Consider the following 27,852-nt stretch of genomic DNA (forward strand, 5'->3'; position numbering starts at 1 on the left):
CACACGGTGTCACCACATCTTTATTACATTACATGTGTGGGGTCTCTGGTGTCCTCTCCTGAGTTTTGGCAAGAACTTCCTGTCGAACTGTACATTCTGGGTTCAAGTGGGCGCTTCACCCGGTACCCTCTGTATCCAAGAGAACATGGTCCTGCAGGTCTCTGTACTGTGTGTCCTTCACTTTCTGGTGGCCGTCAGTAGTGGGGTCTTTGGTATCACCTTCCTCGTATGCCGAAGATTTTTGCTCTTATTATTGCTCCTTTAGTATGGTTGTTGCTGAGTGTCGCACAGTCATGGGCTGTCACCCATGGCTTTCGGTTTTCAGCCACCAAGAATCGTGTCATGCAATTCTATCGCTGTCGTACTGCCCACTCACACCTAGAGCTTTACCTAGACGATCAGTTACTTCTTGTAGTTGAGACGCACCGCTTTCTGGGACTAGTCAACTTCCAGCGTATGTGGCCTCCCCACCTTCGCCAGTTTAGCTGAAAGTGCTGGTGACATCTCAGTATACTTCGCTGTCTCATTAACACTAGCTGCGGTGCAGATCGCTCTACCCTTTTGCGGTTCTACACAGCCCTGATTCTCTCCCGTCTTGATTATGGGAGTCTTGCATGTGGTTCAGCATCTCCCTCAACATTGCAGATACTGGACCACATTCATAATTGTGGGGGTCTGACTTGCGACAGGGGCCTTCCGAACTTGCCTGTGTAGAGCCTAGTAGTCGAGGCTGGAATCCCTCCATTACCTGTCAGGCGCCAACAACAGCTGCTGAATTATGCTATACATGTTCATAGCTTCCCTGAGCATCCCAGCTATCGTGTCCTTTTCACTGGAAGAGAGCTCCACCTCCCACAGCAGCGACCCAGAACTGGGTCCACAACTCCTGCACGCCTTCGGTGCCTCTGTTCGGAGCTGCAACTTCCTCCACTGTCGCCTCCAGTCAGGGAGACATCGCATCTGCCCCCATGGCTTGTGCCCCGACCTCAGATTTGCCTTGAAGTCTCCTTTGGTCCAAAAGATTCCGTTGACCCAACGATTTTTCGCCACCTATTCTTGGCTGTACTTGAGATGTGTCGAGGTTCGGAAGAGGTATTCGCTGATGGTTCAACAGTCAATGGACGAACAGGCTCTGCATACACACATGCACGGTGCAGTGAACTCCATTCTCTGCCACATGGCTGCAGTGTCGTCGCTGCAGAATTTATGGCCATTAAACTAGCCCTTAGCCATGTTCGTTCTTGCACTGGCAAGAGTATCCTAACCTGCAGTGACTACATAATAGACTTCAGGCTATAGACCAGTGCTACTCTCCTCACCCACTGGTTATGGCTATCCAGGATCTTGTCTCTGATCTCCATCTAGCTACGCAGGCTACTCGTTTTCGTTTGGAACCCCGATCATGTTGAGATTTCAGGAAATGAATGAGCTGACCAGTCGGCCAAGCTGGCACCAATGGGCCAATTCTGGAAAAGGGGATGCCAGAACCGGACCTATTGTCACTTATACGCCATCGATGCTGGAAGTCTGGAACTGAGATTTGTTTGCCATGATCTCCCCAAACAAACTGAGGATAATTAAGGAGACAACGACCACATGCCAGTCATTCCTGCATGCTTCATGCAGGGAATTCTCCGTCCTCTGCAGACGCCACATTGGCCACACTTGGCTGACCCATGGCCACATTTCTCAGATGTGAGGATCCCCCTCACTGCCAATGCAGTACCTGCCTGGCGATGACCCACTTACTCACAGACTGCCGTAATTTGGCTGCTTTGAGGCAGCATCTCTATCTGCCTGACGCGCTACCTTTTGGTGCTAGCAGATGACACTGACTCGGCTGACGTGGTATTAACGTTGGACTGTGACCTAAAGCATCTTCCCCAAATGCTTGTCTCACCATGTCATGTCTTAACGCAGCAGTTTTTTCGACTCTGAAACAAAATGCACACACATTGTTCCCAGAAACCCGACATCGTTAGTTTTGCAAGACGCGCAACACACAAAATGGAGTAATGCGAATAAAAACTAAATGCGACCACCTAGCACAAAGCCGCTTGTGTCGCTAACTCTCAAAGGATGTGTCCGGTACCACCTGAAGATGTTTCATTGTAGTAAGTAGACTTTACCAGCTACACATCGGGGCCTAAGAGGAATACCCCGCAAGGAACTTGTGACGTCCTAATAGTTGCCTTGCCCTATATACACCGCAACCGCTCGGCTATGTTCGGGGCAGGCGGGAAATTACTATCTCAGTGGAAAGATACCCACTAAAGTACTTAACGTTGTCATGTGCTATCGAGAGCCTGAGTGTATTTAAACGCGCAGCTACAAAGTGTTAAACTGGTCTAAAATAGAAACTTATTTCCTGCCGGTGATGGTCGCTATACCACGTAAGACGTGTAGTGTCACGTGCTGTAGCGCACGCGTCAGACTCCTATATGTGGTTGCCCTTGCTACACACACATTACAGGAACTTTCGGATAGTACCTCGTAGTAACGTGGAAGCTGTAAGAACGTTCTGTTTATCGTCGAAAGGATGCCTACGGAAATTAATTCCTTTGACGGGAGTATTTTAGAGTTGATACTTTGCATGGTGAACAGCATTACATACTTCTCTAAAGCAATTAAGGACGTAAGTTCGCTAATTTGGAATGGAAGTTTGCCAGTTTTCATATTTTCTAAACAGTAATCGAAATAAAACTGACCTCGTCATAGAACTGAACTTTCTTTGAACCTCTTAGTAGTACTAGGCACTATTTGTAAAACTGCTTCTAATTCAGACTTTTCGTGTACTTGTTGATTGTATAACTTATATGTTGGCCCTTTTCCTCTAACCCCAGTAGTCTACCTGTGTTTTAATTCAGATGCGTAATTTATTTCATGTCATATTTCAAACTGGAACGCTGTGATTGTGAATGATTACGTGTTTTTATCTAACTTCTTCATACACTAGAAAAGCAGTGTTGCATAGGTAGTTGAGCTATGTCGGCCCTCGCTATTGACACTAAGTGCAAACATATACATTGTACATACGCGGTATGTGCGTTTACGCGTAGGGAGAGGGAATGCTTTCATTTATATTTCTGTTTGCGTCATATCTGCATGTCTACTCGTGGTGTTATCTGTGAACCTTGCCCGTCTCTGCTTCCGTAAGTTGATCATATTGCTATGGAAATAACTTCGGGTACCACTTAACTTCACCTATCTAATCGCTGCCTCGATTAATCGTAGTTTTTCAAAGTCACGAGAAATGGCTTATCTCATTTCGCTTCCATATACTACACGTCCAGCGGACAGACTACGGGAGATAGCAGTCTGCCTTTCCACACGAACACCTACCAGTTCAGTAAATTACCCCCTATCTGCACTTTTAACCAGTAAACTGCATTTAAGCAGAGCTTTCGCATTTATGGCCCATAAAAAACGTATTTTATGTGATTTTTTAAAGATCGCAGCAGCATGAGTAACTTGGATAATTTGAACTGGAAGCCATGTCCGGAAACGTACCGTTTCCACGCTACACCCTTTTGACAACATGTTAGTAACATCACCGCTTGTACAAGTAATTTATTAGGTGTGACCTAGTACATCACTTTTTGTGCAATTTCAGTCATTAATAACCAAAGAAACGAAAAGGAAACTAAATCAGTTTTCACAAACGCTGTCGTTTACAGGTGAACTTCAACAATCTTTGTCCTTTTCAAAAGAGGGTTAGCATTCTGATCCACTATAAGTAAACTTCGGTGTGGCGACCACCAAATTTGATGCACTGGTTTTACCTACGAATGATGTTGTGCTACACACGCTCTATCACGTTTGGTGTCTCTGGAATTTCTCCTGCATCGACAACAACTCGTGCCACCAGATATTCTGTCTCTACAGGTGTCTCATAAAACAAACTCTTCATTCGACGCCAGAGGAAAAAGTCCAGTGGAGTCAAATCCGGTGACCGTAGAGGCAATGCGATTGGACATGGATTCCAATTCAAAATATTGTCTTCTCAGCCCCCTCTATTAGTCGTAGAAGTTTGTAAGGAGAATTTTAGAGCACCCTGTATGATGGTCTGGAGAAGAACACTAAATATTATGCACAGTTCGGCTCGAGCGGTCTGCAGAGGAGCGATAAATATAGTGCATAGTTTTGTTCAAACACTAAACATTGCATCAGAAATCAATATGCCCCATTGACAGCAAGGGAACATTACGACCCACTTACGGAAATTGTAGAGGTGCAAATGGCTAGCTTTGATGAATGTGGTTTGACGTATCGTGAAATTGTATACGTATTTTACGGGTTGTACTATTGCTATAGAAACTCACATGTGAAATACGTTACGGTAAATGGGAAGATTGTCGGACAGTCGAAACTCACCCTGAATTCTTTTACACAGGCAGAATATAACGAAAGAAATGCACTCAGTATTTTAGCTGCTAGGACCACTGAAAATATTTTTAAAAAATTGTTGAAGTTACTCGTTTTGTAGCATGAAGAACTGCTTATGACAGCGGTTTATACAGCCTTCCTGTCTAGCGCGCGACCGACTGTGAAAAGAGAGCGTAGCGCCGCGGAGTGCTAATACCGGTAGTGACACAAGCGAGTTTGAAGCACCTAAACAGTATAAAAAATGTCACGATTCGCAGCAGGCAAACCTGTCGAAAGAAAAATTGATGCTTTCAGGCTTGTTAAAGTAATTATTTTTTTTATTTAGAAAGCATTGCGGTGGTGTAAGAGACGACCCTGGGCGTTGCTCAGCTTATTGTGCTAGCTCAAATGACACGAAGCCATCAGAAATTACTTCTTCCAACAATTTCCTTAAAAATACTTTTCACAGTGGTAAAAATTATTTATAGAGAGTCTCATTGGTTGTTCCGGGTGAAATCTGATTTATATCAATAGTCTTTTGTTATGTCCAGGTCAACAGTCCAAGAAAAGCAATTAATTAATTTCTGCAACTGGTTATAAACCGTTTCGAATGAAATGTTAAAAATTATTCGTTCTAGATTTTGATAGATTGATTATAAGATTCTTACCAGTAAACAGTCCTTTTTTATTTGTGTCCTAATATGCCTTGACGACCCTGAAGACAGATATGAAGCTGCAGAAACAGTAATCCGCTCATACACCACTGTCATTGTTGTGTATGAAAGATTCATAGCATTAAGCGGTTGTACAAAACACTCTGTCTTTTTTCGTCTCGAAATGTTGAAGTGCGGTTTGCTCGCAGTTCTTTCACGAAACCTGACTATTTGGCATGAGACCCATCAGATGTGGGAATGTTAGCTACAGATTAATGACATCTCCTCCACACTTTTACGTGAAGTAAACTTCATTGTTTTGCGATTTCCCATAATGTATAATTTCTTGAACCTGTTCAGCCAGGTCGAAGAAGACGTGCAATCAGCACTGTTAATCTCAATTGCAATTCAGAGGGCCTGCGTCTTATAAGTAACTCTGCATGGTTCATATCTCGAGAAAACTCCTCTAAAGAAGTGTTCATGTTATTCACTCAATTTTATGGGTTTATATTGGCTGGTAATGATGGGTAACGGGACTTCGTGGCCACCCTGTACAGTAAACCTTTCTGATAGTTTTTCTTTCACAGTTTTCGAGTTTCATTTGGGCGAGTATATACGTATTATTTTATGTAAGTCTTTCTTCTATTTATACAGTTCACAATGAGATCTTACAAAGTAAAACAGGGTTTGCACACTGCTTAATATGAAGCGTTAAACACAACGAACATGAATTCAATTTTATCTCCACTGTTAAACTTACGTTTCGCAGAAGCAACTGGTGATTATGATGGATGTTAAATGAGTTACAGATTTGAGTGAACAGTAACTACTGACAATTATTTTAGAGAAAATATGAAAGAAAACTGAAATTCGCTTTACAAATTACAACCGCGCTGAGTCGTGTTATCTGTTTACTGATGCGCCATTTGAAGTCCACTACACCACCGGTACGGATATACATTTTTCCAGCCGCTTGGCGAGTTACGAACTTTTAGCAATTAAAATTTTGACTATGTCCTTATTTCCGTGCATTCCTCCTCAAAAAAAATTTTTATTGCATATTTCAACATGTTGGATTGGATCATTCCCTTGTTAGATAGCCCATAATAAATCTGATATTCTTTTCGTCTGACCATCTTTTAGGAAGTACACCTCGAAACGAATTTGAAAACAGAACTGGATGTAAGTCACCATGTGGATCGTATGGAGCAAATTATGTGATTTGTGATTTTAATTCGTCTACTTACGTCATAAGGCCTTTAACCTCAGTAGTTCCATTCAGCCCTTGTTCCTATACTTAGCTTTTTAGTTACTCAATGCTTGGTTTGTGACATAACATTGAAGTAGCTTCATTACTGTCGACTAGGTTCACTCTCTCATATAGTGCAAACTGCACTTCCTTAGTCTTATATATGTAAGTTTCTAATCGTGATTTTTCTTCATTCGCTCTATCCCACAAGCTTTTTACTGTTTCTACTTGTTCAGTTCCTTCACATGTTACTTGACTCAAACTGCCAGATATATTCTCACTTGCTGTACTCTGATTTTTGTATGCTGTCTCACAAGTGTTTTTTAACTCAAGAATTTCTTCCCTAACCAAGCAAACAGTTCTAGTCTGTTTCTGTTTTATTTAGGTCACAGAGATTTGAATTTTAATACTTGAATCATTTTATTTGTTTGTGCACTACTGCTAAATCAACAGGTATTTCTTCTTTTGAGTTTTCATGACAACTAGTTAGTACTGGGTTGGTGCATAAGCTCGTAGTGTTTTTCCATAAGTTTAAAAAAGACGGCAGACGCACTTGACAGATACGTCTGTATGAATAATATATTCTCCTTCACTACTGAAACCAGTGCGCCAACGCTGGGGTAACTTTTCGATTCCGCGACCGTGGAGTAACGTCACTTCACGCAGTCTCCCTGGACTTTGTTCTCGTAATACGTCTGCAAGACGTCTCAGTTGTTGACAATAAATGTCAGCAGTGATGCTGACACCTCGGGGAGGCAATTCAAAGCACATACGCCTTCACTGTTCCACCAGATGGAGAACATTATCTTTTGTGGAAGCGCACAGGTCTTTGTACGGGGAGTTGTTGCTTTGTTTGGACTCAAACATTCCTTTCTTTTCCTTATGTTAGCATAAAGACTCCAGTAACGATAGAGTTTAGAAAACGCCGGTGTTGTTCCCGAGACAATTGATGATAAGCAAGCAGAGATGCGCATACGGTTAACCGCTTATTTTTGTGATTTTGGCTTAGAGCATGCAGTATCCATACTCCCGTTTTTTGAACCTTCCTCACTGCATGCGAATGTCGCATGATGGTGGTATGATCACAGTTCATCACATTTGCCAGTTCTCGAGCACACTGACGTGGCTTATTCTGGATTAATGCTTTTAATCGATCTTCATCAAATCTCCTGAACGTGGAGAGTCATTAATGTTAAAACGATCCTCCTTAAAACGAGAAAATCATTTTCTTCCCTCCTTAAAACGAGAAAATCTTCAAAAATGTTCAAATGTGTGTGAAATCCTAAGGACAAACACACCCAACCATGCCCGAGGGAGGACTCGAACCTCCGCCGGGGTCAGCCGCACAGTCCATGACTGCAGCGCCTTAGACAGCTTTTTTTTTTAATATCATTTTTGTTCGTTTTCGGTCGTTGTATCTGCTCTGGGAGGACGTCGAAAGACACCCGTTTCAGTTCATTGTTGATCCATTAACTCAGTTTTTTTATTACAGAGGGCAGCTAGCCCTCTGATCGAACACGCTGAGCTACCGTGCCGGTACCGCTCGGCTAATCCCGCGCGACTCATTTTCTTCCCGTGCTCTGTCCATTATCATTATCCGCACACACGTCGCATATGTTTGTGGCAGCATCTGTTGCTGTCTCGTGTCTATTATGCTCAAACTGAAGAATATGTCGTAAATGTTTCAATTTCTCCACTTGGCACTCCATTTTCTAGTGTCCATAGCTCCAATCATAATCTCCAAATGACAATATGTAAACTCAAATAGCGACAGTGAACTACGCAAATAAAAAATGGCGATCTATAGAGAAACCCATAGCAACCAGAATACCAACATGCAAAACATAAACGCTATGAACTTATGCACCAACCTAATATTTCTTCCGTAGTTTCTTCACGGACATTTCTTAGTTGAATATTCCAAGATTATGTTTGAGCAATTAATTTTTTGAACATTTTTGGGCAGCTTCCTACATTATATTGATGTATTGCTACTAATCAGATAAATAAATCTCAACTTATCATAATATACAGGGTGATCAAAAAGTCAGTATAAATTTGAAAACTTAATAAACCACGGAATAATGTAGACAGAGAGGTAAAAAGTGACACACATGCTTGGAATGACATGGGGTTTTATTAGAACCAAAAAAAAAAAAACAAAGTTCACAAAATGTCCGACAGATGGCGCGTGAAAGATCTCTTGCGCGCGTCGTTTGGTGATGATCTGGTGCTCAGCCGCCACTTTCGTCATGCTTGGCCTCCCAGGTCCCCAGACCTCAGTCCGTCCGATTATTGGCTTTGGGGTTACCTGAAGTCGCAAGTGTATCGTGATCGACCGACATCTCTAGGAATGCTGAAAGATAACATCCGACACCAATGCCTCCGGACATGCTTTACAGAGCTGTTCACAACATTATTCCTCGACAACAGCTATTGTTGAGGAATGATGGTGGACATTTTGAGCATTTCCTGTAAAGAACATCACCTTTGCTTTGTCTTACTTTGTTATGGTAATTATTACTATTCTGATCAGATGAAGCGCCATCTGCCGGACATTTTTTGAACTTCTGTATTTTTTTTTTTATTCTAATAAAACCCCATGTCATTCCAAGAATGTGTGCCAATTTGTACCTCTGTATATACATTATTCCGTGATTTATTCAGTTTTCAAATTTATACTGTCCTTTTTGATCACCCGGTATTTTGCTACGCCGTCGTGGTGCAGCCGCCGCGTGCATCAGCTGAGGACAGGGTCAGGAACGCCGCCAACGGAAACCTGAAAGCTGCAGAGGCGCCGCCGAGTTGTGGGGTGATCTCGTGTGTGATTGAGAACGTAGTCCACCGGTCGCAGCGCCGCCGTCTGCAACGAGCCTCTCAGCGAGTCGCCCTGATGGGTGGGAGAGGCAGTATAACTCCCCTTCCTGGTCGTTTAGAGGCTCACCAGACGGTCGTAAGCCCTCGTGACAACACTAAAACTCTCTTGTCCCCGCGTCAACGCTAGCAAGCCAATAAGCTCACAGTCAGCACCGAACACGTAACCATTGTGCCGTCCTTGTCCGCCGCGAAGTATCTGTGGTCGATCACTGGGCTTCCGTCTGGGAAGCCGGCATCGTATAGTTCACCAGAATCGCCAAGCGCCGCAACAGAAGCAGGGCAAGGTGAGCAGCAGCCCCGAGTCTCTCGTGCAGCTCGTACGTGCAGTTGCAATTCCCAATACTGAATCTCCTACAATTAGAAATCACTTTTTTGTAATTAAAGTTCAGTCCCGCCAGGAAAAGTTGACAGTGTGGTGGTTTCCTGTCAGGAAGGTCGCAGTCCGTAGTAATAGACGGCAAATCATCGAGTAAAATTGAAGTGATATCAGGTGTTCCCCAGGGAAGCGTCCTGGGACCTCTGCTGTTCCTGATCTGTATAAATGACCTGGGTGACAATCAGAGCAGTTCTCTTAGGTTGTTCGCAGATGATGCTGTAATTTACCGTCTAGTACGGTCATCCGAAGACCAGTATCAGTTGCAAAGCGATTTAGAAAAGATTGCTGTATGGTGTGGCAGTTGACGCTAAATAACGAAAAGTGTGAGGTGATCCACATGAGTTCCAAAAGAAATCCGTTGGAATTCGATTACTGAATAAATAGTACAATTCTCAAGGCTGTCAATTCAACTAAGTACCTGGGTGTTAAAATTACGAACAACTTCAGTTGGAAAGACCACATAGATAATATTGTGGGGAAGGCGAGCCAAAGGTTGCGTTTCATTGGCAGGACACTTAGAAGATGCAACAAGTCCACTAAAGAGACAGCTTACACTACAGTCGTTCGTCCTCTGTTAGAATATTGATGCGCGGTGTGGGATCTTTACCAGGTGGGATTGACGGAGGACATCGAAAGGGTGCAAAAAAGGGCAGCTCGTTTTGTATTATCACGTAATAGGGGAGAGAGTGTGGCAGATGTGATACGCCAGTTGGGATGGAAGTCATTAAAGCAAAGACGTTTTTCGTCGCGGCGAGATCTATTTACGAAATTTCAGTCACCAACTCTCTCTTCCGAATGCGAAAATATTTTGTTGAGCCCATCCTACATAGGTAGGAATGATCATCAAAATAAAATAAGAGAAATCAGAGCTCGAGCAGGAAAGTTTAGGCGTTCGTTTTTCCCGCGCGCTGTTCGGGAGTGGAATGGTAGAGAGATAGTATGATTGTGGTTCGATGAACCCTCTGCCAAGCACTTAAATGTGAATTGCAGAGTAATCATGTAGATGTAGAAAAATAATAATAAGATTGCACCCGCACCCGGAGCTCTAAACCATCAAAGAGTACAAAATAACAAAACAAGGAAATAATAATGGTCCCAGCTTCACACAACTATTAAAAAACTGCACATTGTCATACATATTCACATAGAAAAATAAACATTTGATCACTGAACTAAAAATCTCAAAATTATTCTGCAAATGCCTGGCAAATGAAGTGAAGCACCTGGAGGGCATGGTCAGATGTCAATGTCCACCTACACACCACCGATAGGTATGCAAATTATTAGAGCTGCAATTCTTTTCAACAGACAGAATGACCATCAGAGTGCATTAGAGCTGTCTGTGTTGAGTGTTGTTACCAGACCTGGTAGGGTAAACAGGGTGATTTTTTGTACAAACTAGGGATTGATCGATGACAGGATTCGGAACAAAAAAGGTCTAATGAACTTACATTCGGAAATTCATGGTCTCCTTGCTAGAGACCATTTATTCATTTGTTACAGAGACTGCGGTCTAATACGCGCTGTTCAATGCAGCCACAGTTAGAGTATGCATGGTTCCTCATAGGTCATGCCCTAGCGCCCTCTCCTGCCCAGTAATTGGTAATGTTGTGTCCGGATCACTTCTCTTGCTTACTCACCTTGTAGTGGATGTGATACAGCGTTGTAAACAGTGGTTCTGTATTCAAATCGAGAGCTTTCCTACATGGTGTGTACTTACGGATAGGCAGATGGCAGCGGGCAGCAAGGTTGTATCTGGAGACCTATCCCCACCGACAAAAACCACAGGATTCAATGTCTGCAACAGTGTTTCGCTGTTTGTCTGAGAAAGGGTCGTTTCAGGAAGCAGGAAATCATGAAGGACTTACCCGAAATGTCCGGACACCAGACTTGGAGGAAAATGTGATCAACACCGTGTAATGCGACCGCCGTGTCAGTACCAGGCAATTGGATCGCCACTGCAGGGTGAGCCAGACGATCGTGTGGAACATTCTCCATGACAATTATTACTACCCTTATCACTTACAGCGTGTTCAGGTCTCTCTAGCGACAGGCTTTCCACATCGGGAGCAGTTTTGTCACTGGTTTCTTCAGCAGGCAACCTCGATTCTGGGATTTGTGTCATTTATCCTATTCACATATAAGGCCACCTATTTGCAGAGTTGTATCTTCAACTTTTATGACAATCAGTGGGATAGTATGCAGAAACCCCACGGCATGGTGACAGCGAAACATCAGCACAGCCAGAATGTGTGGACCGGGATAATTTGCGACCGTATTTTGGCTCAAAATGGCTCTGAGCACTATGCGACTTAACTTCTGAGGTCATCAGTCGCCTAGAACTTTTAATTATACCTAACTAACCTAAGGACATCACACACATCCATGCCCGATGCAGGATTCGAACCTGCGACCGTAGCGGTCGCTCGGCTCCAGACTGCAGCCCCTAGAACCGCACGACCACTCCGGCCGGCCCGTATTTTGGGATCAATCTTCCTTCCACGTCGCTTAACAGACCTGAACTACCGGCGTTTCTTACGGGTGACTTTGCCTCCCCTGCTGGAAGAAGTGCCATTGGTGGTTCAAATGTTCAAAATGGTTCAAATGGCTCTGAGCACTATGGGACTCAACTGCTGAGGTCATCAGTCCCCTAGAACTTAGAACTAGTTAAACCTAACTAACCTAAGGACATCACAAACATCCATGCCCGAGGCAGGATTCGAACCTGCGACCGTAGCGGTCTTGCTGTTCCAGACTGCAGCGCCTTTAACCGCACGGCCACTTCGGCCGGCAGGTGGTTCAAAGGGTTATGTGGCTCCTAAATGATGATGTTCCAGCCCTCCTCACCGTTAACGTTCGGACGCATCTAAATCGTGTCTTCCCTGGTCGATGAATCAGACGATGGGGTCCAGTTGCATGGCCTGCTCATTCACTGGATCTCAACCCGTGTGATTTCTGGTTATGGGGCCTTCTCAAACATATAGTGTATGCAGAGCCCATTCCAGATGTGGAGACACTGGAGCAGCATATTCGTGCTGCCTTTGACACTGTTCGGATGCAGCCTGGCCGATGTGAATGTGTAAGACAGAACATGCTACGGCGTGTACACGCATGCGTTGAAGCACGTGGAAACCATTTTCAACACATACTGTAACTGTGTCTGCATGGTACAGTGCGCATTAGACCGCAGTATCTGTAACAAAGTACGATTGAGTAAATGGTCTCTAGCATGGAAACCACGCATTTCCGGACATAAGCTCATTAGACCTTTCTTGTTCCATATCCTCTCATCGATCAATCCATAGAGTTTGAACTTGGTGGAAAAAATCACCCTGTATAATGGACGTGAATAGCATCGGATGTTGCGTGACCACTGTGAAGGATACGGAGACGCCGTGTACTCGTAGGAGACAACGTTATCACCAGCTGGCAGTCTGAAAGAGACCTCGTTGTGGGTCTGCATTTGCCCGACTGGTCGAATCGTGCAATATCCAGATTTCTGAGGCGTCGTAATGTGACAGTGGCCCGATGTTGGACTGCATGGCAACGTGCGGACAGACGTGCGTGTTAAGATTCCGGTCGACCACCCGGACGATCGCGGTATTGTAACCCTTCAAATTTGCACCTGTTATCTGTGAACATATAATGGACTCCCTGAAACGTAGTGTGTTATTCCGCACAACTGGTTGGAGACGAGCTGCAGCCGGACTAGCGAATTACTGTTCCATGCGTAGGCTGCCGGTAACACCACATTACAAACAGCTGTTTGGAGTGAGGCCGTGAACGTGATGCATGGACTGCTAATCGATGGTGTCACATAGTGTTCAACGATGAACTGCTGTTCTCCACTACCTCGGATGACCATCTGCCTAATATCGTGTAGGGCCCCCGCGAGCACGCAGAAGTGCCGCAGCATAATGTGGCATGGATTCGACTGATGTCTGAAGTAGTGCTGGAGGGAATTGACACATGAATCCTACAGGGCTGACCGCAAACCCGTAAGGGTACTAGGGGGTGAAGATCTCTTCTGAACACCACGTTGCAAGGCATCCCAGATATACTCAATAGTGTTCACGTCTGGGGAGTTTGGTGGCCAGCGGAAGTGTTTAAACTCGGAAGAGTGTTCCTGGAGCCATTCTGTAGCAATTCTGGACGTGTGGGGTGTCGCATTGTCCTGCAGGAATTGCCCAAGGCCCTCGGAATGCACGATGGACAGGAATGGATGAAGGTTATAGGACTGGATGCTTACGTACGTGTCACCTGTCAGATTCGTATCTAGGCGTATCAGGGGCCCCATATCACTCCATCTGCACACATCCCACACCATTACAGCGCCTCCACCAGCTTGAAGAGTCCTCTGCTGACGTGCAGGCTCCATGGGTTCATGAGGTTGTCTCCATACCTTTACACGTCCATCCGCTCGATATAATTTGAAACGAGACTCTTCCGACCAGGCAACATGTTTGCAGTCATCAACAGTCCAGTGTCGGTGTTGACGGGCCCATGCGAAGCGTAACGCTTTGTGTCGTGCAGTCATCAAAGGTACACGAGTGGGCCTTCGGCTCCGAAAGCCCATATCCATGATGTTTCGTTGAATGATTCGCACGTTCAAAAATTCAAATGGCTCTGAGCGCTATGGGACTTAACTTCTTAGGTCATCAGTCCCCTAGAACTTAGAACTACTTCAACCTAACTAACCTAAGGACATCACACACATCCATGCCCGATGCAGGATTCGAACCTGCGATCGTAGCGGTCGCGCGGTTCCAGACTGTAGCGCCTAGAACCGCTCGGTCACTCCGGCCGGCGATTCGCACGTTGACACTTGTTGATGGCCCAGCGTTGAAATCTGCAGCACTTTGCGGAATGGTTGCACTTCTGTCACGTTCAACGATTCTTTTCAGTCGTCGGTGGTCCACGTTCAACGATTCTTTTCAGTCGCCGGTGGTCCCGTTCTTCAGGATCAGGATCAGGATCAGGATGTCAGAGATTTGATGTTTTACCGGATTCCTGATTTTCACGGTATACTCGTGAAATGGTCGTACGGGAAAATCCCCAGTTCATTGCTACCTTGGAGATGCTGTGTCCCATGGCTCGTGCGTCGACTGTAACACGACGTTCAAACTCACTTAAATTTTGATAACCTGTTATTGTAGCAGCAGTAACCGATGTTACAACTACGCCAGACACTTGTTGTCTTATATAGGCATTGCGGACCGCAGCGCCGTTTTCTGTCTGTTTTTATATCTCTGTATTTGAATACACAAGCGTATACCAGTTTCTTTGGCGCTTCAGTGTATAGCATCGCAGTGAAGAACTGTCAAAAGTGAATTGTTAAAATCGTATTTTTACATTTCTTAACTACGAAAAGTTATATGATTACCAAGACACGACAGATAAAATTTACTATAGATGCAATATGGTTGTCACTTCCAACTAGACGTTAGTAGCAATGCAGCTGTAAACATAAAACAGCCACGATTTACATAGAGATAATCTTGCCAATGTTATTTTGGCAGGTAATTTCATAGTGGCAATTAGCCGAAACAGGCCATTTTTGTAAAATACTTAGAGAAATATATTACCTAGTTTTGGAGCATTCATTTTCATTATGTCTTATATTGAAGTATACTATGGTGCTGGCCCAACGGAGCGTAAAATAGAGATGTTTTTGAAATTATATTTGTCAATAAGTTCCTAATATTCCATTTTTGTTACAGGTCCCACGGTGAAACGGCGGAAAGAGGTAAGTAATTCAATTCGATTCACATTACTAATTTCGCCGTGGATACGCATGATCTAACTAAAAATCGTTGGCGTTCGTCTTATTATCTCTGGGAGGCTAACAAGTTCTCCAATAACATCAGATGTGTTACGAAAACGTTTAAGTTTCCAATGGGGTAGCATGTTCGTAATTATGAACCGAAGATTCAGTATACCACGTCGTTGGCCGACTAATTTCCCGCGACGGAGGTTTAGTTCCAAATCGCTCGCGGTTTGAGACTGCAAGCATCACATGGAGCTGAAAAAGAAACTAATTCCCTTGCCAATATAAACAAAAGTGTTTAAAAGTCAAAGATGAAGTTTAATTTTAACTGAAAACGCATGTGCCCAGAGAAGTGTGATAGGATAGCTGTTGTTTTGTGTATATGTAAACGATCTAAAAGATAGAATGAGCAGATTTGTTGATAACATTGTAGTGTACAGGAAAGTGTCATTGGTTATTGACCAGAGGAAGACACAGGATGACTTTGACAGAATTTCTATTTGCTTTCGTTAAATGTGTAAAAATGCAGATAAGTAGGAGAAAGATTCCCATAATGTTCGAAACAGTATTAGTAATATGTACTGCTTGACACAGTGAAGTCGGTGAAATATCTAGGCGTAATGTTGCGAAGTGACATGCAACGGAACTAACACGTGAGGTCGGTAGTGGGAAAGGCGGACGGTCGTCTTAAGTTTATTAGGAGATTTTTAGGAAAGTGCCACTCATCTGTAAGTGGGATCATGTATAGAACTCTAGGTCATCTCATTCTTGAGTACTGTGCGAGTGTGTGGGATCTCAACCAGGTCAGATTAAAGGAAGACATCGAAGCAATTCAGAGGTATGCTGCTAGATTTGTTACCGGTAGATTCGATAAATACGCGAATATTGCGGAAATATTCCGTGAAATCATATGGATATCCGTGGAGGTTAAAAGACGTTATTTTCGTGAAATGCCGGCCGTGGTGGCTAAGCGGTTAAAGGCGCTACAGTCTGGAACAGCGCGGCCGCTACGGTCGCAGGTTCGAATCCTGCCTCGGGCATGGTTGTGTGTGATGTCCTTAGGTTAGTTAGGTTTAAGTAGTTCTAAGTTCTAGGGGACTGATGACCTTAGAAGTTAAGTCCCATAGTGCTCAGAGCCATTTGAACCATTTTTCGTGAAATACTATTGAGAACGTCGAAATTAGCGGCAGACTACAGAACGGTTCTACTGCCGGGAACGTACATTTCGTGTAAGGACCGCGAGCCAAGGTAAAAGAAATTAGTGCTCATATGCAGGCATATAAACAGTCCTTTTTCCCTCCGGCCGTTTGCGAGTGGAACAGGAAAGCTAATGACTAGTAGTGATAAAAGGTACCCTCCACCATGCACTGTGTGCTGGGCTCCGTAACAAGTATGTAGATAGATGTATAAAATTTTCTGGGTTTTGTACTGCGTCATAATGTAAAAACTTATACCAGTGAAACCAACGTTTCGGCCACGGTTACAAGTCGTCTTCTTCTGGGTCTACTCATCAGTAGACTCTGGCCGCGGAAGCCTAAGCAGCAATAAGTATGCAGATGTTCCTGAGTCTGTGTAAGTGGTCGAGAGAGTACGGGCACATTAACATGCAACGTTCCGAGCACAGCAATCGGGACGGAGATGAGTTAGACTGGGATCTGTACCGTTGCCACCGTAGATTTGTTCAGTATGACTCGTGAAAGCCTCATTACTACAGCAGCTTGTTACAGTCAATTTCGTGGACTATGGAAACACCTCTCTCACTCATTCGAAACGAACTAAAGGTTAGAGTATTTGTTGAGCAAAATTGACACGAAGCATATGTAAACAACGCAGAGATGCAGCACATCTATAATCTACAGGAGATACCTACACGTTAAATGTTAACATCGATAAGAAACATAAAATGTGACCATTTAAACTCCTGTCGAACGGAAACGATTACTGCAAGCAAGCAGTTACTATTGATAGCCGTGTGCAGAAAATAACAACTGCTTGCTTCTCTCATCTTTGGTGGAAACTGCCACTGAACCGTCTTATAAGGCGTGAGTCATCATACACTTCCATGATTTGTTACATATGCTTATGTAGCGTATTTGCTAATCTGCCAGTGTTGTCCTGTGATGCACAAAGTTGTTGAAACTTAGCTGATTCTGTGACTGGATCTTCCTACTTCGTTAAAACAAACCGAAGACGTCACTGAAATGCGTTGAGATACAAAGTCGTACTTATCGCCTATTTCAGAAATATCTTGCATTTGGTCTGGTACCATGTGTTGTCCATTGAGCATGCCTGTGATAGAGTATGTCATGATTGATTACTGTAGTCTATTTTATATATATATATATATATATATATATATATATATATATATATATATATATATATATATATATATAAGATCTCGTGATAATGGCGTGCACGTATACAGTACCTTAATCAAATGTTGATGAGAACTGGTGATTCACGGAGATACTGGGTCATATGTATCACGCCGCTGAAGCAAGTAATGTGCGTGCCTTATCAGATTGCCGCTTGGATAGATAGATGACAGGTGACCCATTTCAAGAATTTGGTGATAAAGGAACCATTAGTCTTTTACTGATACGGTATTACTGCTTTCAGTAACAGTTTAAAAAGGCCAAGTAATTGATATTTCAGAAGGGAAGTAATGAAACTTGACAGGCGGATTTTGTCACTTAAAAATTTTAAAAAGCTATTTTTTACAGTTGCCGAAGGGGCAGATTCAGCCTTAACGAAGTGTCGCTGCAGCCAACGGGTCGGTCATCTATAGAGTATCGTTCATAATCCCTGAAATAACCCTGGCGATATGTGAAGTAGAATTGGCGTTCATCGCCGAGTACAAACTTAGCTTAGTATTGATTTAGTAATTGTTCTTCATGGGCGACAAGAAAACCAAATTGAGATGTGAGGTAAGGGCCATTGCATTTGTGCCGGGGAGGGAGCAAATCCGAAATGAAAAGTCAGACCCTACATGCAGCGGTTAGACGCTCTTTAGGCATAATGTCAAGAGTTCTAGTCGTCATCCTTCCAGCTGTTTCTAAAATCAACACGTAAACAACATAATTTGTGCATCGGTACTGGCGTGTTATCATCAATATTTGTGGTGGAATATGCTGTATCGCCGACTCTGTTACATATGCTAGCTTGCTGTCAACCACAGAACGCCCCAGAGAGGCCAGTGCAGATATTCTAGGTATCATTGCCATCTGCGTAAACTTACGTAACGTCCAATATAAATTGCTCGTATTTCTAGTCAAGTAATTTCCTCGAAAATGGCACCACGTTTAGATTGAGTGTTACACGTCACGCCGATTCGACCTACTCATTCGCTGGAAACTCGAGAGCTTTGTATTAGTTCAATTCGCCGAGGAGACATCGAGATCCCGTGTAACGTCGTTTCTTGACAACAGAAGCAGCGTACGACGATAATTGATTGTGATAAGCGAGTCAAGCTTATCGATGTCTCATTATTCTGCCATTACATCCATAAGATTCAGGCATAATTTCAGTTCTCATTCTGAACAGTCAGTGACGTGCGGATGAAATACAGACGTCAAGAATTATAAAATCTCAATTATACCAAACTGTTAAGCTACAAGCAGTGTCTCTGCCTTTTACCTTTAATGAAGTAAAAGTGACAAGTTTAGTAAGAAACCAGTGCACATAGTTTTGGTTGCATATCGTCGTCTTGCAAGTACATGCGCACTGTATGTTGAGAGGTGGCTGGACTTTGATTCCACGATCTAGCTACAGTGCTTAAACTGACGATCATGCCCGCAGACATTTAGATGGGTGGAAAATGTAGAACATGGGAAGAACGTGATGTGACTTGCACAATAGCGTACCTGTATGTTGCAGTCCGGTTGAAGTGTGTTTTTTGTGAAAGATGTCGAGCAACTCAGAGGCGTGCTGCTAGAGTTGTTACCTTTAGGTTCGATCAGTACGCAGGGATTACGGAAATGCTTCGTGAACTCAAATGGGAATCCCTGGAGGGAAAACGAGGCTATTTTCGCGAAGCACTCTTGCGGAAATTTAGAGAACTGGCGTTTCAGGCCGATAGCAGATCGATTCTGATACCACCGACGTACAAGGACCACGAAGATAAGATGAGAGAAATTAGGGCTCGTACGGATGCTTATAGACAGTTATTTTTCCCTCGCTCTACTTGCGAGTGAACAGGAAAGGAAATGACCAGTAGTGGTACGTGATATAGTGGTACATGATACCCTCCGCCATGCACCGTACGGTGACTTGCAGAGTATGTATGTAGATGTCGATGAAAGCTCAGGTTCGCTTTACCTGCCTTAATGCATTGTTCAGACTATGCAATCTAGCGGAGGAGACAGTGTGATATGCCCTTGGTTTGAATAGTCTGGTCTTGTTCATTAATTTTATATCCCGAAATATTGCGTATTTTGATGCTATTCAAACCACAGTAACAACTTCGATCAGGTATTTTTCATGTTCAGTATGACAGTGCTCCTATTCTGAACTGGAAGCAACGGATTGTGGAAACGACTTTTAGCAGCACCACGCTGCTAGTGCCTGAGAGGATGAACGATTGTTTGTTTTGCCCGAGCAGCATCTTACAACCACGCCACGTATCTTGAGTCAGGAAATGGACTAGTTTGCAGCAAGACAAGCATCCACACAAACACTGCGACGACGTTTGGAGCACTGTTAACATGGCTACCACTGCGGCTTTCCTTTAAGCGGCAGCTGTGAGAGAGGCACGCTGTCAGTGGAGCACCCGTCGACGACACTGCACATAGGAGTGGCACCACGTCTTTTCGGGTGGGTGCCGGTTCTGCATAGAGCCTCACAATGGACTTATACATGTTTCGAGGTTTTGTGAAGAATGAACGATGGACGAAGGCATTCATCACCATTATGCGGGCCCAGCACCTGACTCGGTCAAGTCCTGGATCTGTGTAGAGCGTCACAATGGTCTTATCCGTGTTTGGGGGGTTTCGTGAAGAATGGACGATGACAGAATGCATTCATCACCACCATGCGGGCCCAGCACCTGGCTCGGACAGGTCCTGGTTTTGCATAGAGCCTCACAATGGACTTGTCCGTGTTTGGAGGTTTTGTGAAGAATGAACGATGCCAGAATGCATTCATCACCACCATGCAGGCGTAGCACATGGCTCAGACGGATATCGGTTCACAGTGGACTTATCCATGTTTGGAGGTTTCGAGAAGAACGAACGATGCCAGAATGCATTCATCACCACCATACAGGCCCAGCACATGGCTTGGACGGGTTCCGGTTATTTGTAGAGCCTCACAGTAGACTTATCCGTGTTTCGAGGTTTTGTGAAGAATGAACGATGGTCGAAGGTATTCATCACCACTATGTGGGCCCTGCACCTCAGTCAAGTCCTGGATCTGTGTAGAGGGCACAATAGTCTTATCTGTGTTTGGGAGTTTCGTGAAGAATGAACAATGCCAGAATATATTCAGTACCACCATACTGGCCGCGCTCCTGGCTCGGTTGTGTGTAGAGAGTCACAATGGTCTTATCTGTGTTTGGAGGTTTAGTGAAGAACGAACGATGCCAGAATGCATTCATCACCGCCATACAGGCCCAACACCTGGTTCGGACGGCTCCCGGTTCTGCGTAGAGCCCCACAATGGATTTACCCGTGTTTAGAGGTTTCTTGAAGGACAAACGATGCCAGACTGCATTTATCACCACCATATGGGCCCAGCACCTGTCGCGATGGTATACGGTGCCACTGGGTACGCAATACGATCGCCTCTGGTTCACAAAGCCAGTAATTTGGACAGCAGCCGTTACTCTTTTGACGTATTAAGGCTGTTGACGGTGCCCTATCTTCGAAGTCTCTTCCAATAGGATAACGCAAAGCTTTGGGTTGCCCGTGCTGTCCTAACCTACTTTGATGCAGAAAGTTTTTCCGTAGCCAACAGATTCTTCAGATCTCCCACCCATGTTCTGCCGACAGACTGGCACTCTATCACTCGCCAGCCAATATGATTGATAAATTGACCTACTCGTTGTGATGTTTGAAATTTTCCCGGCGTCCCTACTACAGCTGTACTCACCTGAAGATGGCCAAAAGACTTTGTGGCGAAATATCGTGGCAAGATGTTACTGACTTACGGCAGTTCTCCTGTTTTTTTTATGGAACATGACCTACTCGTATCTGCCATCCAGGCTCAGCTCGACTGCCAGAGGTGTCACATCTGTATGCTAAATTTCCAGCCTGTATACCCTCAAATTGGCTACATACACTAACGGCGTAGTGCAGCAACCCGACGTGGAATGGACTCAACAAGTCTTTGGAAGTCCTCTGCAGAAATATCGATCCGGGCTGCCCCTATAGTCGTCCATGCGAAAGTGTTACGGTGCAGGATTTTGTGCACGAACTGACTTACGTCCCACAAACGTCGATGGAATTCGTGCCTGCTGATCTGGGTGGCCAAACCATTCGCTCGTGTCTACAGTGTTCTTCAAACCAATCGCGAACAACAGGGTATTTTCCTATGATAAAACTATGGTTCGGATTGTTCTTATTCTCATTGATTATAACATTTAAGTAGAATTTGTGGTCAATATTCTCACAAAATATCTGTTATTTTTGTGTCATTAAAGCTTAAAAATCATTAAATATCAAGATTTGGTTATATGATCGATAACACTTTGTTATTGGCTGTGCTTTGGCGACGTCACAGGCTAGGAGTAAGACGAAGCTATACGTGTGTTATAGGAGCGTTAGCCGAGTTTTTGAGGTTTTTACGTACATTTTCTGCAAACAGTTTAGCTATTTAATAATGGAGAAACGCAATTACAACTTTTAAGTAACAATAGAAAGAAAATTTCCGAACGCTGATTGAGGAAGCCTTGCGAAAGTTGATGTGTTTATGCCCCACCCATTTAGAGCGGCGATTTGTGCAACGACGGATATTTTGTTCCCTGCTCCCTGCAACATCATTAAAATCGCTCAAAACTAAGGAACTGTAGGAATTTCGCAAATGGATCCGTATATTATAACTAGATTGTCGACTAACAGTCATGAGCTACGACCCAAAGAACAATAAAACTATTCTTGGGAGAATTTAGTGCTGATTTCCTCTATAGAAGACACTCAACAGAGATACATCATACAGCAGACGTTAGCTGGCGCAACGGGTAACGCATCCGCCTGCAGATAATGAAGTCACGTGTTCGACTCCTGGAAGCGTAATACACTACTGGCCTTTAAATTGCTACACCACGAAGATGACGTGCTACAGACGTGAAATTTAACCGACAAGGAAGAAGATGCTGTGATATGGAAATGATTAGCTTTTCAGAGCATTCACACAAGGTTGGCGCGGGTGGCGACACCTAGAGCGTGCTGACATGAGGAAAGTTTCCAACCAATTTCTCATACACAAACAGCAGTTCACCGGCGTTGCCTGGTGAAACGTTGTTTTCACACCTCGTGTAAGGAGGGGAAATGCGTACCATCACGTTTCCGACTTTGATAACGGTCGGATTGTAGCCTATCGCGATTACGGTTTTTCGTATCGCGACATTGCTGCTCGCGTTGGTCGAGATCCAATGACTGTTCAAATGGCTCTGAGCACTATGCGACTCAACATCTTAGGTCATAAGTCCCCTAGAACTTAGAACTACTTAAACCTAACTAACCTAAGGACATCACACACACCCATGCCCGAGGCAGGATTCGAACCTGCGACCGTAGCAGTCCCGCTGTTCCGGACTGCAGCGCCAGAACCGCTAGACCACCGCGGCCGGCCCCAATGACTGTTACCAGAATATGGAATCGGTGGGTTCAGGAGGGTAATACGGAACGCCGTGCTGGATCCCAACGGCCTCGTTTCACTAGCAGTCGAGATGAAAATGGTTCAAATGGCTCTGAGCACTATGGGACTTGACTGCTGTGGTCATCAGTCCCCTAGAACTTAGAACTACTTAAACCTAACTAACCTAAGGACATCACACACATCCATGCCCGAGGCAGGATTCGAACCTGCGACCGTAGCGGTCACGCGGTTCCAGACTGAAGCGCCTTTAACCGCACGGCCACACCGGCCGGCAGTCGAGATGTCAGGCATCTTATCCGCATGGCTGTAACGGATCGTGCAGCCACGTCTCGATCCATGAGACAACAGATGGGGACGTTTGCAAGACAACAACCATCTGCACGAACAATTCGGCGACGTTTGCAGCAGCATGGACTATCAGCTCGGAGACCATGGCTGCGGTTACCCTTGATGCTGCATCACAGACAAGAGCGCTTGCGATGGTGTACTCAACGACGAACTTGGGTGCACGAATGGCAAAACGTCGTTTTTTCGGATGAATCCAGGTTCTGTTTACAGCATCATGATGGTCGCATTCGTGTTTGGCGACATCGCGGTGAACGCACATTGGAAGCGTGTATTTGTCATCACCATACTGGCGTATCACCCGGCGTGATGGTATGGGGTGCCATTGGTTACATGTCACGGTCACCTCTTGTTCGCATTGACGGCACTTTGAACAGTGGACATTACATTTCAGATGTGTTACGACCCGTGGCTCTACCTTTCAATCGATCCCTGCGAAATCTTACATATCAGCAGGATAATGCACGACCGCATGTTGCAGCTCCTGTACGGGCCTTTCTGGATACAGAAAATGTTCGACTGCTGCCCTGGCCAGCACATTCTCCAGATCTCCCACCAATTGAAAACGTCTGGTCAATGGTAGCCGAGCAACTGGCTCGTCACAATACGCCAGTTACTACTCTTGATGAACTGTGGTACCGTGTTGAAGCTGCGTGGGCAGCTGTACCTTTACACGCCGTCTAAGCTCTGTTTGCCTCAATGCCCAGGCGTATCAAGGCCGTTATTACGGCCGGAGGTGGTTGTTATGGGTACTGATTTCTCAGGATCTGTGCACCCAAATTCCGTGAGAATGTAAAAATGGTTCAAATGCCTCTGAGCACTATGGGACTCAACTGCTGAGGTCATTAGTCCCCTAGAACTTAGAACTAGTTAAACTTAACTAACCTATGGACATCACAAACATCCATGCTCGAGGCAGGATTCGAACCTGCGACCGTAGCGGTGGTTGGGAAAGGAGTGAGACAGGGTTGTAGCGTCTCCCCGAAGTTATTCAATCTGTATATTGAGCAAGCAGTAAAGGAAACAAAGGAAAAATTCGGAGTAGGTATTAAAATTCATGGAGAAGAAGTAAAAACTTTGAGGTTCGCCGATGACATTGTAATTCTGTCAGAGACAGCAAAGGACTTGGAAGAGCAGTTGAACGGAATGGGCAGTGTCTTGAAAGGAGGATATAAGATGAACATCAACAAAAGCAAAACGAGGATAATGGAATGTAGTTAAATTAAATCGGGTGATGCTGAGGGGATTAGATTAGGAAATGAGACACTTAAAGTAGTAAAGGAGTTTTGCTATTTAGGGAGTAAAATAACTGATGATGGTCGAAGTAGAGAGGATATAAAATGTAGACTGGCAATGGCAAGGAAATCGTTTCTGAAGAAGAGAAATTTGTTAACATCGAGTATTGATTTAAGTGTCCGGAAGTCGTTTCTTAAAGTATTTGTATGGAGTGTAGCCATGTATGGAAGTGAAACCTGGACGATAACCAGTTTGGACAAGAAGAGAATAGAAGCTTTCGAAATGTATTGCTACAGAAGAATGCTGAAGATTAGATGAGTAGATCACGTAACTAATGAGGAGGTATTGAATAGGATTGGGGAGAAGAGAAGTTTGTGGCACAACTTGACTAGAAGAAGGGATCGGTTGGTAGGACATGCTTTGAGGCATCAAGGGATCACAAATTTAGCATTGGAGGGCAGCGTGGAGGGTAAAAATCGTAGAGGGAGACCAAGAGATCAATACACTAAGCAGATTCAGAAGGATGTAGGTTGCAATAGGTACTGGGAGATGAAGAAGCTTGCACAGGATAGAGTAGCATGGAGAGCTGCATCAAACCAGTCTCAGGACTGAAGACCACAACAACAACAACAACCGTAGCGGTCTTGCGGTTCCAGACTGCAGCGCCTTTAACCGCACGGCCACGTGAGAATGTAATCACATGTCAGTTCTAGTATAATATATTTGTCCAATGAATACCCGTTTATCATCTGCATTTCTTCTTCGTGTAGCAATTTTAATGGCCAGTAGTGTATATTCTTAAGTTTTACACAAAGTCAAAAATAGCGTTAGGAAGATTTGGATTTTATCCAAATTTGACGCGGCAAGTAAACCGAGAACTTTTTATGCAGGGACTCCGTCGCGAAAGACTTCGTAGTCACGTTAGGAAGAACTGATTGTAACAGTTATTTCGATTGTGGGGTGTATTATATATAGCTCCACATTAATCTTAGCCTGAGAAATGGACAAGTAAGGTTAAATGAATTTAATTTGCGAACAAACAATTCACTTTTTGTAGAACAATGATAGTGGCGAAGAGATCACCTTACGCCCACAGTAAAACGAGGTGTAGGTCGGCGAGGTTATACGGAGAGAGACAAACCGTGTACAACACGCAGGTGACACAAACGTAAGAGCTGCTATGTTTGCGAGTGTAAACTAAAGTCATTGTATCAAGCAGACTTACTTCCTCTTTATGTAAGATGGTGAAACTGCAAAAGTGTAAAGAATGAGGATCCTAGCTGAACGTCACGAAGATAAAAAATAGTTTCTAATAAAGTAAAAAGAGTGCGATCACATAATCTAGAAACTACCTTTTTGAACGTGATGTGGAGATTCGAACCAGCGATATACGGACATCCATCTTGTAAAATTCGACGGTGTGCCGCTGTAACAACTGAGCTACCAATCAATTGAGATGTAGTTGGGTAAACCGACAATTTTCACTAGGAGTTTAATTTCGTTGAATGACGCTATCCTTTGATGTAACAGTGGGAGAGCATGTCTCGGAAGTAAGTTAGTTGTCAAATTCACACTGCAACACATTTGTAAGTAAGTTACTGAACTTTTGCGTCGACGTGTGACAATTTACCGGTACAGTGCAAGCACATTTTACGTATCTTCTCATCCTCTGGAACACTTAATAACAACTTTTCAGGTTTTTTTATAGATTTATTTATACAGTATGGTACTACACACGATTTGTAACCCATTTTTCGAAACGTCAATTCCAAAACAAGACATCACTGAAATTAGCGCTACGACAGTAGGACAGCAAACTAGCCAGTGACGTCACAGGCATCACGTGACTCGAATGGAGCGTTTTAGCGGGCTTTCAGAGAATTTGAATTTCATTTCTGTTTTTATTAAAGAACACTGAAATAAAAAAAAGCGCGTTGGAAGCACAAAATGACATAAGTAATCATTTAAAAGACAGTTTCCAGAAAACAGTCAAATAACCTACGACGTCATCCATAAAAAATCTGTCGTTGTTTGGGAGCATGAAGTCTATGAGTGGCTGCAAATGGTCTTCGAGTAGTTGAACATAACCATTTCGTCAGTAATCGGTTCAGTTGGACCAAAGGCATGTAAACACAGCCCACACCATTATGGAGTCACCACCAGCTTGCACAGGGCCTTGCTGGCAATTAGGGTCTATGGCTTCGTGGAGTCTGCGCCACATTCGAACCCCGCCACGAGCTCTTACCAACCGAAATGAGGACTCATCTCACCAAACCACGTTTTCCAGTCGTCAAGCGTCCAACCGATATGGTCACGAGACTAGGAGAGGCGCTGCAGGCGATTTAGGAAAGTCACTCGCACCGATCGTCTACAGCCATAGCCCAATAACGTCAAAGTTCGCCGCACTGTCTTAACGGAAACGTTCGTCGTACGTCTCACGTTGATATCTGCGGTTATTTCACGCAGTGTTGCTTGTCTGTTAACACTGACAACTCTATGCAAACGCTGCCGCTTTCGGTCGTTAAGTGAAGGACGTCGGAAACTGCGTTGTCCGTGATGAGAGGTAATGCCTGGAATGTGGGATTCTCGTCACAATATTGACACTGTGGATCTCGGATACTGGCTTCCCTAACGATTTCCGAAATGGAATGTACCATGCATCTGGCTCCAACTATCATTCCCCGTTCAAAGTTTGTTAATTCACGTCGTTGTGCATAATCACGTGGGAAACCTTTCCACATGAAGCACCTGAGTACAAATGACAGCTCTGCCAATGCACTGTCCTCTTATACCTTGTGTACGCGATAGTAGTGCCATCTGTATATGTGCATATCGTTATCCGGTGGCGGGTTGTCTCAGTATATTTAGTGACGCTTAAACATCTAAACTGTCTTTAAAGGCTTTCAAAAAGCACATTGTAGTTGCAGATAATAAACTGCGCCAACTAATTGCTGTAGCAATGTCTCATCGTCACAGCGTCACCTTAACTTAAAGTAACAAAGAATTTTGTACACATCGTATGTCTATGAATCACCGTTCTTCGCTTACTACATTCTCTTATATTAGTTATTGGCATATTTTGGATCGTAAATGTGTGAAAAACCAGACATGTGGCAAAACTTTTATGGAAAGTCTCCGAAGTTCTGTATGCCAACGTTTCGATTTT

General features: G+C 44.1%; 1 protein-coding gene across 2 annotated transcripts in view; it reads left to right on the top strand.

Moving 5' to 3' along the window:
* LOC124723200 (transcription factor 12) overlaps nt 1-27,852 on the top strand; it is a 748,137-nt gene that overhangs the window by 237,235 nt on the left and 483,050 nt on the right. For both annotated transcript variants that reach the window (XM_047248392.1, XM_047248393.1), the window contains exon 4: nt 15,241-15,266. In XM_047248392.1, the coding sequence (XP_047104348.1) occupies nt 15,241-15,266 (26 nt within the window). The remainder of the gene's footprint in view (nt 1-15,240; nt 15,267-27,852) is intronic.

This window comes from Schistocerca piceifrons, chromosome X (assembly GCF_021461385.2).
Source record: "Schistocerca piceifrons isolate TAMUIC-IGC-003096 chromosome X, iqSchPice1.1, whole genome shotgun sequence".
Classification (NCBI taxonomy): Eukaryota; Metazoa; Arthropoda; class Insecta; order Orthoptera; family Acrididae; genus Schistocerca; species Schistocerca piceifrons.